Genomic DNA, 11,142 nt, shown 5'->3' with positions numbered 1-11,142 from the left:
CAAATTCCTGTGGGCTCAGGAAGGCGTCTCCAGCCAGGAGGGGGTCATCGATGAGAGGGGAGCAGGGCGGGGACGGCGAGGAGAGGGAGGAGCGTGGAGACAGAGAAGTCATGGACTTCGGGGTGCCGGTCAGGGAGCGCAGGGCCTGCAGGCGGCCGCCCCCCTCGGCCCTCTGGGTCTTGGCCACCTCGTCCTCGTGGATGGTGGTGATGTAGCCCGAGGGCCGGAAGCCCGGGGCCCCCTCCAGGAGCAGGAACTCCACCTTGCTCTGCAGTTCTGAGTCCAGCTGCTCGAAGGGGTCATAGTAGAGGTCAGTGAAGCTGGCAGAGGCGGAGGAGTCCAGGCTGGAGGCGGCCAGGGAGCCCCGGCTGGACGTGAGGGACCCAGGGCTGCTGCCCGAGGACAGGGACTGCATGCTGCTCGAGAGGCTGGGGGCAGAGAGAGGATGGAGGGTGAGACACACGGAGCAGCTGGGACAGCCGGGACTTCCTGCCCGGCTCTGAGAAGCACCTAAGCACTCAGAGTGCATGATCTCACTGGACCCTCTTGACAGTCTCCTGGGTAGACCATGCACCTCCGTTTCACTAAAGGAAACTGATACCCCAAGAAGGCAACCCAATCAGAAACTAGCAGAGCTGGGATTTGAACCCAAGCCGACTGCCTTAAAGCTCATTTCCCCCTCTGTATTTCTGTTTCCCAAATCTCCGCTGGCTGCTTTTCATTTTCTTTTTTTTAAATTTGCATTTCCTACAAATTTTTTTTAAAATATATTTTATTGATTTTTTACAGAGAGGAAGGGAGAGGGATAGAGAGTTAGAAACATCGATGAGCGAGAAACATCGATCAGCTGCCTCCTGCACACCCCCTACTGGGGATGTGCCCGCAACCAAGGTACATGCCCTTGACCAGAATCGAACCTGGGCCCCTTAGGTCCGCAGGCCGATGTTCTATCCACTGAGCCAAACCGGTCAGGGCTGCTTTCCATTTTCATGGTATTTTCCCATATTTGAATCTAGCCTGAAATAATATGTTAATTCAAATCAACTCTGTTATGCTCTAATATGTGTGTGTGTGTGTGTGTGTGTGTGTATTAAAAGGAAACTATATCCTAAGGGTAAGTGGAAATGCAGTATCACTTATAACAAAGGCTACGGTTGAAATATCTGAAAGCACAGCAAGAGGCAGCTGATCAATGATTCTCTAATTTTCATGTTTCTATCTCTCTCTCTCCCTCTCCCTTTCTCTCTGAAATCAATAAAAATGTATTAAAAAAAGAGAAGGCCGAAACCGGTTTGGCTCAGTGGATAGAGCATCGGCCTACGGACTGAAGGGTCCCAGGTTCGATTCCGGTCAAGGGCATGTACCTGGGTTGCGGGCATTTCCCCAGTGGGAGATGTGCAGGAGGCAGCTGATCGATGTTTCCCTCTCATTGATGTTTCTGGTTCTCTATCTCTCTCCCTTCCTCTCTGTAAAAAATCAATAAAATATATTTTTTTAAAAAAAGAGAAATATCTGAGAAAAACAAATGCTGTGAAAGTCCAGTGACACTCAGTTGCCCACCAAGGCCCCGGCCTGAGGTCTGCTCTCCATGTCGTGCAGGAGGGACGCCTGCACCTGGCCGGCCCCGAGACACCACTGTCCCCACTGCCCCCACTGCCCACCGCTCACCTTTTCAGCTGGGAATGCAGAGCTGCCACCTGCCGGGTGGCTTCCTCCAGTTCCCTTACCAGCTGGGTCCTCTTACTGTTTAACTTCAACCTGAAGGGAGAGAAGGCATGAGGGGGAGCCCCGAGGAATGTGTCCCTGAAAGAGGAATCACAGGCACGTACCGATGGAGGTGGACACACCAACACACAAGAACCTTCTGGAAGCATTTCCCTGTGACGTTTGGGGAGATGTGAGCTCCCATATAATCTATAGCAACGGCTTGTATCATCAGACACAATATACCAAGGTCTGTGCTAGAAACAATGTGCTATGACATCGTTTTAACTCATTTGCAAAATAACCCTAACGAGGTAAGGATGGCTTTTCCCACTTTACATATGAAGTTGTTCTTAAGGTCCAATAATTTACTTAAAGCTACAGAATTAGTGGCAGAATTAGGATTCTACTCAACTTTACCTCCCTCCATTTCCATGGAAAAAATCTAACCACACTAACCCTCCACCAGCATCCCAGGCCTTCAACACAGAATCCTTGACTCTCCACAGAATGAACAGGGCCGAACCCCTGACCCTCCCTAAGAGCAAAGCCCTGGAAGGAAGAGGTCAAGGAGCCGCTGGGACCCCCACTTCTACCTCCGTTTTCCTCGTCTCTGGGAGAAAACCACGGAGGCGTGTTATGGGAGTAAAAGCAGGTCCCCACTGAAACCCCAAGAGGATGCTGGGGGGCCAGGAGTCAGGTGGCCTTGACTTCCTGAGCACAGGCTGTGGCCGCCGGCAGCAAAACGCAGGCGCCGAGGCATCCTCCCAGAGGCGCTGGGCCGAGCGGGCCAGATGGCATTTGTGTGTGATGCCGGGCACATGCTGGGAGGCCAAGAACACATCAAGCATCGAAGGCAGAGGATGCAGAAGGTGCACAAGCTAAGCTTAGCACCTGGGGTGCTGGTTAAAAATGCAAGAGCCTGGGCTACATCCCAGGCCTGGGGAACCGGTCCCTGGGGGGCAGCCAGGGAGCCCACACTCTAACAAGCACCCTACCTGAATGCACAGCCGCTCTTAGAAGTGGTGGGAGGCCCTACAGGAGGGGAGGAGTTAGGACGAGGGGTGTCGAGATGTCTGTCATTCTGACTCATTTGTGACTGGGGTTTGGCAGGCCCTGCGGTGTGGTTTAACTATTCCTGTCCTCAGAGGCATCTTGAATGGAAAGGCTATTGTGTGAAGATGAGGCGCATAATACTCCCATTTCCAGACACAGGAGAGAGAGAGAGAGGAACATGGGAACAGAAAGAGACCTAAGGAGACAAGAGTCAGAGGGATGGACACAGACAGACAAACGTGGTTGGGGAGCAAACAGATGTAGATTCGAAGACTGTTGAGTCAGCTTTCTCCTCTCGCCTGCAGAGGCTCACAGCTTTCAGCCTGTCCCTACCCTTCCCCAGGCTCTCCCCTCCTCCTGCCCAGATGCCCCTGGCTTCCCTCTGCATGTCCCCTAGAGGGCCCTGCCCTGGGGGACCTTCAAGTCACCCGCTCAGCAGCTGCTGCGGAGTGGAGATTCTAGCTTCCCGGACTGGCTGTGTGAACTTACAGTTCCGGGGAAGCCACCCAGGGGCTGACAGCAATAATAAAAGACCCTCTACGTGGGCAGCAGCCTAAAGCAAGCATGGGCTCCGGAGCCAGTAAGCCTGGGATCTACGCACAGCTCTGCCACTCAGGGATGTTGGGGGAGCCTCCGTTTCCTCATCTATAAAATGGCAATGAACCTCAGGGTTGCCAGGAGGTGTAAATGAAGGACTGTGTGACAGGTAATGGACACAATGAATGAATGAATGAATGAATGAATGAGAAGCTGGGGATTACGGGACCTCCTGTGGGTGCGAGGTCGTGCTCTGTGCGGTGTGGGTGTGCAAAATGGTGTGACAATGAAGGAAATAAAGTTTGTTACAAGGTTGAAAGCAAAGAATGTAAACCAGTGGCTTTCAGTTTCAGTCAGGCCCACAGGAAGCAGCTGATTTAGCCTTCCTAGTATTTTTTTTAAAAACTTTTGGATTTGCCCGGCCAGCGTGTCTCAGCAGTTGAGCATTGTCCTGTGAACCAGGAGGTCACGGTTAATTTCTGGTCAGGGCACATGCCCAGGTTGTGGGTTCGATCCCCGGTGTGGGTGTGCAGGAGGCAGCCGATCAATGATTCCCTCTCATCACTGATGTTTCTGTCTCTCTCCCTCCCTCCCTCTCTGAAATCAATAAAAATATATTTTAAAAAACCTTTTGGATTAGTTCTCAATATTAAAAAAAAAAATCCTAACACTTTTCATGAAACACAAGGACCTCTGGCAGCCCCAGGACGGGCAGTGAGGGAAGGGCCGCAAGCTCCCTCCCGGCCCCGGCCCAGCCCCAGCCCTACCTCTCGGTCAGCGCCTTGCTCTGGGTGTCCCGGGCTGCCTGCAGGTCCTTCTCCAGCCGCTTGCGGGCCATCTCCAGCGGCTCCACCTCGCCCTGCGTCCACTTCCGGGGGCTGATGAAGCGCATCTCCTTCAGCAGCTCCTCTTTCTCGCTGATGAGGATCAGCCGGTCCCTCTCCGAGTCCAGCACTCCAGGCCAGGCCTCACTGTCCAGCTTGGCCAGCTGGATCTTCAGGTTGGCGATCCTGCGGGCCGAGAAGGGGGCATGACCGGTGTGCCTGTGGCATTGCGGGAGCAGGGTAACAGATGGCACGTCCAAGGTTGTGAGAGACAAGGAGCCGTGACATCCTCCGAGCAGCCTGACGGTTCCTGACTTCATTTTGCTCAGCATGTCGTCTCCAGGAACATGTTTTTATCTAAGAGACCCAGGCAGTGCCTGCCAAGTGCCAGCAATGAGCATGCGCGGCAGGGATGGGGTAGAGGCATAAACAAGGCACTGTCCTTGCCGCAGGGGACACTAGCCTGGCAGAATGGAACCGAGAGCTGGGTTCATCACCAGGCAACAGCCTCTTACCACTAGCTATGTGACCGTGGACAAGTCATAATCTCTCTAAAGAAAGCGACCATTCCTCCTGAGTTGTGGTTGAAGGCTTTGTGACACATCCATCAACTCTCAGAGTGCGCTACTTGGCACATAGTAGGTGATCAATAAATGTTTCCTCTGCCTCTGTTGTTGGTACCTGGTCTGACCGTTTATCAGGTACATGACATTGGGCAAACTCCCTGAGCCTTGCTCACTCCCCAGCCAAGTGTCTCAGTAGGCACAGATTCTTAGAGCTAATTAATTTAAATTTCATATTCACACGTAAAGGTAACAAAACAATTATTCGTCATTCAGTATTGTGAAAATGAGCCATTATGTATTTATTATATAATTAGAGGCCCGATGCACAAAATTCGTGCAAGAGTAGGCCTTCCTTTTCCAGGCTGCCGGCACTGGCTTCCCTCTGGTACCTGGGACCTGGGCTTCCCTCACAGCACCGGCTTGGTCTGGAAGGACATCCAGTCTAATTAGCATATTACGTTTTTACTATTATAGATGTTTAAAGTATGCACCTGTTTAGTACATAACAGGTACTAAACCAATGGCAGTCACGGGCCCCCTACAACCATAGCTAAGACCACAACTGCTAACCAGTGAGTGTGGTGGCAGCGCCGTGTGAGCAACCATGGACCTGGGGCCTGCGGCCTGGAGCTGGGGTTTTGGCTCTGGCCTTCTTGATAAAAGGTCATTTTTGTTAAGAAATCATTTTGGCATCACGAGCTTCTAGCACTTTCCCTGGTATACTGCAGGTACTTAATAACATTAAGGAAGGAGTCGGGAGCCCTGTCCCTTAACTTCTTTGAGAATGAGCATCCTGTGCCTGTGAGGTGGGTTCTGACGACCAAGTGAGAACATACCATTCAGGGCTCTTTATACACTGCCCAGTGCCTGCAGATAGTAGGTCTGATTATCATTGGACCAAATTAAGATTCACAGTATAATCCAGAGCACGGAGGCACGTATCTAAAGGCAGTCATGTGATCCTTCAGGATTTAGCCTTTGCAAAGTGCTTTTAGCTACCATGTCCTACCCTCTCTCCCGGTCCCCAAAGGATGGGTGAGACCTGGTGGTCACCCTGTTGGACACATGTCCAGAGAGGCTCACCTACGATTGAGTCACAGCATGGCTTTGACCTGTTGAGAGCCCAGGCCTCTGGACTCCCAGTTTGATCAAATCTGCAGACAATGTGGCCCAATATTAGTTTATCAAAACACGGTGGGAGACAAGATGTCTGTGCTGTGTAGTGAAAATTCCATAAAGAGATACTTCTTGGTTTGCCCACTCCCCAGCCAAGTGTCTCAGCACGCATGGATTCTTAGAACTAATTAATTTAAATTCCATATTCACATGTACAGCCCTTGCTGCTGTTCTCCAGCTGCTCTGAGGACAGTGGAATGGCCGGGTCTGGCAGCAGCTCAACCACACGTGGGACACTGGAGGGGTGATGGATGCTTTCTTGCATGTTCTTTCTAGTGACTCTTTGTCTCCACCTGTGCTCCTCAAACCTCGGGCCCTGCATCCTTTGGAGAATCTGAGGAAGCTACCAGACTTGCTGCCCAGAAATGCACATGCGACCAAGCATGGCATACAATGACCTGACCTTGCACTACAGCTTCCCCTTGCCTCCACCCCTTAGGTCTTGCAGCCTTGATTTCCCCCTCGACTGGCTCGTTCCCCTACTCCTGCAGAGAGCTATGGGTGGAGGGGAGGCAGGAAGCTGGATAAAGGCAGATGAGGCAGGACGTGATGAGAAGTTGTGATAGGACTTCTCTCTGTGTTAAGAAGTTGAATGGCTCAACCCGAGGGAAGATTCCAATCTTAGTCTCCCCAGAACTGAGGACCTAAGACAGGCATCACCACAGGCTGGAAGAGATCCAGGGTTCAGAGTCCCCTTCAGAGGGCACAAAAAGTGGCCGTCCAAACGCGGAAGTCCTGTTGTTTTATGGGACCTCTAGGGGGAGCTGAAATAGTGCACAGGGAGCATTTTTTCCCCGACTGACCAGTATCCCCTGTCTTTCTCTTTTGGTCACAATCTTCCAAATTCTCTTTGGGAAGTCACGCCTCCCAAATTTTCAAGTCGTTTGGTTCCCACAAAGCTGACATCAATCTCCCTCCAAGAACTGGGCACATTACCCATGCCTAGGCCTTCCGATCCTTCCAATTTTCCCCACCCTACAAAAATGATTGGTTCACCCAGAAAAGCCAGGGCGTCTCAGACTCCAAACTTGTTACAACTTTTGGGAAAGGTGGGTGGTGCTCTTCCCACTGGGGTTGCTAACCTGGTAGTAGGTAAGCCTAGAAATGCAGCTCAACACAAAGGCAGGCAGGATGGAGAAAAGAAGAGAGACTGAGTCTTTATATCATCATTTGAGTCGCTGGATACAGCTGTGCCTGAAGCTGGCTTACCCGGGACTTGAGTTCAATAAACCAACAAATCCCCCCCCTCCTTTTTTTTATTCCCTCTAGTTTCTATCGAATTTCTGCCTTGCAGCAAAGGGTTCCGCTCCCAGGGAGTTCACAGCGGCCAGACCTGGGCACTGCCACACTCTACCTGGACTGGCTGGGAAGGTCCCTAGCCAGGAACTTAACCTAAGGAAAAATGGATGCATATGCCCGGCTTCATTCACCTACGCAATGTCCTGTGGGCTATTTCCTAGCAAGGCTGGCTCAGTGCATAGAAAGATGATGGACTTGAGGCCAGATTGTCCAGGGTTCCAATTCTGACTTCACCACATTGAAGAATCATTAAATATCTTACCTTTCTCTTCCCTAGCATGGAGATAATACAAGATATCCTATACATTGCTTTTAATATTAAATGAGATAATGCATATGTGAATGTTTTATTTTTTTAATTTTTATTATTTTTTATATGTGAATGTTTTAGTACAATGTCTGACTCTAACAGATGCTCTCAATATGTCATCTCTGAGTATTATTTTATTTGTGTGCCTTAGAAGATTTGGCTCAGTGGATAGAGCGCAGCCTGTGGACCAAAGGGTCCCAGATTTGATTCCGGTCAAGGGCATGTACCTTGGTTGTAGGCTCCTCCCTGGCCTGGGACCTGGTGGGGGCTCGTGCAGGAGGCAACCAATCGACGTGTTTCTCTCACATTGATGTTTCTCTCTGTCTTTCCCTTTTTCTTACACTCTCCCTAAAAAAAATCAATGGAAAAATATCCTTGGGTGAGGATTAAAAAGAAATTTTTTTTTTATTTGTGGCAGTGGAACTCAACCGTGTGGGGTTGAGTTCTGTGAAGCCACAGAACCTCTCCAGTCACCAGGGACCCCGCGGTTTATAAGCACAGCTTGCTCCCAGGGGCAGGACCCATAGTCCTTTTGGCCTGTTGCTAAAACCCCAGTTGTGTTCCTTCAAACCAAACTGCGTAGGGGATCATTGGAGAACCCTGATGACAGACACTGCGGCCAGCAGGTGAAAAGACAGGCAGGCTCTGAGGTTTACCAGACGTGTGTCCAGAGCAGAGCTCCACCCTGTATCCAACTCAGTGTCTGTGGGTCAGTCACTTCCTCTCTGAGTTTCAGAGAGGATTACAACATGATGATTATAATACCCATCTTCACAATCTCTGCAGGATTAAGCAAGACGAGGAGTGTAAAACGGAGGCAAGAGCGGACCCTCAGCAACAGTAATTCTACTGTTAGGACCCTTCCCCCCTGGCCCCCAATTACCTCCTCTTAGCCTCTTCGTACCGAAGGCGCAATCGGACCTTCTCCGCCAACTGATTGTGGCTGCTGGTGCCGAACTGGAGGGAAGAACAGAGTCAGGATGGTTACGCGGCTGCTGTGGCCAGTGCCCAGTGGCGTTTCAGGAGCTCAGGAAATATGTGAGGCTTTTGTGGGACGTAGCTAAGAACAGCCCCCAATTACTGAGCTGGCTGTGCGCATCGCATCGCATCGCAAGGAAGCTAGTTAGGTGGCAAAAAACGCTTTCCTTCCTTCAGGCCGTGGGAAGAGCCCCAAACGCAGACATCAGTCACGCCTAGAAGAGAAGCTGAGGGCCCAGAATATCATCTCGCAGCCGCAAACGGCTTGGAGCCCATTCAAGCCACAGAAGCACGGAGGACAGCTGGTCAGGGACAGCCAATACACAAGAAAAGCCATTCTGGGGGCACTGGGGAGGAGGTCGACCGAAAACTCAGGAGGCTGCAGTCAGGACTGAGACACTGGGTGAGCAAGGAGAAGGTTCCAGAACTGGAAGGAGGCACATAGCTCGTTCTCAAATATTTCGGCCCACAGGCGGCAGGTAGCTGGCACATGGGTGGAGGGGGAGGAAAGGGGAAGGCCTGTTTGCTGTCGGGAGCAGCAAGAAGCTATAAGGCTCACCCAATCAGACGTGGACATAGCTTCTCATCACAAGTGGGAACACAGCTACAGAAGTCAGATAGGAAGAGCATTTTAGCCACAGAGGCCGGGTAGCGAGTTCGTTCAATGTCACCTGCTCTAGGAAACAAAAGCTCCCCAAAGCCACGGATTGCCTGCTCTTGCTTTCATGAGCTATGTCTGGACAGAGCTTGCACCATTCACCATGGCGACTGGACGGAGCTTGGGAACTGGGGAGTCAGCAGTGGTCCGCAAGATGCACGCATTGTTTTAGGACCAATAGGAGGAGAATGCCCTGTTTTCCAGCTGGTGAGAGAAACACAGAATAGTGCCTCAAAACAGCACGAAGGAAAGACGCTTGGTCCTTCAAAAACCCTTTCTGTGCAGCGTCTAGACACAAGCACATGGCCCAGTGGCACCGCGGATGTGGAGAAAGTGCCGGCTTTTCCTCAGACACCATCTGCTGTCACGCTGGGGCCAATAAAAATATATTTTGAACGGAGCTCCAGCAAGAGAACGGAGCTCCAGCACTGGCCGGTGTATCTCAGTGGTTAGAGTGTCGGCCTGTGCACTGAAGGATCATGGGTTCGATTCCCAGTCAAGGGCACATACCTTAAGTTGCAGGTTTGATCCTGGCCCCAGGTCTTCTGGGCACATGCGGGAGGCAGCCAGTTGATGTGTCATTATGTTTCTCTCTCTCTCTCTCTCTCTCTCCTCCTCTCCCTTCCCTTCCACTCTCTCTTAACAATCAATGAGAAGAGAGGGGGGGGGGGAGCGCAGCCAGCCCCATTGAGAGCCACCAGCCGGCTCCCCAGGTGAGTCACAAGGAGGTGGCCATCATCCCAGCAGTCTCCTGGGGGCGGTCCCTCATGAGGCCCCCAGCAAGAGGCACTGCTACTCACACTCCCCGAGATGTCCGTCTGGGAGCTCATGTCCAGGTACTGCTTCGGCAGCGGGAAACCCGAACTCTCCAGAGAGCTGCTGCTGGACCACAGGTCAGAGTGGGACCCTCTGTCGGTCCGGAAGCCATCCTTCAGCATCGCAAGGCTCTGAACGGGGAGGACAGAGTCAGTAACACACCTTTTCGGGAGGGAGCGCTGGGTCTCTCACTCTCCATGTGCCTTGCTCGCCACCTTTGGTAATTCAGTAGGAACTGAGGCTCACCCACGCTTCCTACTTCTCTGTAAAGAGCCAGCAGTGAGTGGGTACTTGCTAGGTGCCAGGCCCCTTCCATGGGAGAGACTGGCGTGGACGCTGGCTCTGGAGCCACACTGCCTGAGATCCCCTGGCTCTGCTACTTCCTAGCTGTGTGATCTGAGCTAGTTCATGAACCTCTCTGTGCCTCAGTGTCCTTTCCTGCAAAATGGGAATAATCACAGATCCCATCTCATAGGGCTATCATGCTGACTATACGAGACGAGCAGAGGAAAATGCTAGCACAGTCCATACTCAGTAACTTTACCACAATTGTAATTAATCCTGACCACAGCCCTGCCAGGAATGACCCAGGATTTATTTATCCCCACTTTACCCACGAGAGAGCTGTGACATGGAGAAGCTGACAGCCAGGGTTCCCTGGTCCATCTCACTTAAGCCTCGGCGCCCTGAACTGCCTGGCATAGGAAGGTGCCCAGGAGACATGGAGATGGAGCCCACATCGTGGGCACTTTGGTACCTTAATGAGATCTTGCTTTTCCTTTTCTCCACAGGTGATGGCCTTTTTGATGGCTTTCGTTTCTCTCAAGACAGCCTGAGCTTCATCCAGTTTGTAGCTGCCCTGAGCATCAGACATTTTCTTGTCGATTCTAGGAGACAATCAACGGGAAAGGTCAAAGATGGGGTGAGAGCCCTAACCTGTTTGGCTCAGTGGAGAGAGCGTCGGCCTGCAGTCCCAGGTTCGATTCCGGTCAAAGGCATGTACCTTGGTTGTAGGCACATACCCAGTAGGGAATGTGCAGGAGGCAGCTGATCGATGTTTCTCTTTCATCGATGTTTCTAACTCTCTATCCCTCTCCCTTAAAAAATAAAAAAATAAAAAAAAGATGGGGTGAGACACAGGGTGTCCAGGAGAAAAGCACAGACCACAGAGCTTCATTCTCTCAAAAATTTTCCTTTCTGTCCTGCCTATGGAATAAA

At 51.5% G+C, this 11,142-nt stretch overlaps 1 protein-coding gene across 1 annotated transcript; it reads right to left on the bottom strand.

The window, feature by feature from the left end:
- Window positions 1–13: 13 nt before the first annotated feature.
- Window positions 14–10,813, bottom strand: LOC102756629 (protein KIBRA; the record flags this gene model as incomplete). The annotated part of the gene is made up of 6 exons (XM_006774957.2): window positions 10,682–10,813; window positions 9,909–10,055; window positions 8,356–8,429; window positions 4,065–4,307; window positions 1,669–1,758; window positions 14–428 (listed from the first exon to the last, which is right to left on the bottom strand). Coding segments are annotated over exons 1-6 (1,086 nt in total), but the record flags the coding sequence as incomplete, so codon positions are not given.
- Between the last annotated feature and the right edge of the window lie 329 nt (window positions 10,814–11,142).

The sequence above is a fragment of the Myotis davidii genome, unplaced genomic scaffold (assembly GCF_000327345.1).
Source record: "Myotis davidii unplaced genomic scaffold, ASM32734v1 scaffold828, whole genome shotgun sequence".
Taxonomy (NCBI): Eukaryota; Metazoa; Chordata; class Mammalia; order Chiroptera; family Vespertilionidae; genus Myotis; species Myotis davidii.
This window is presented reverse-complemented; position numbering and strand designations above follow the sequence as displayed.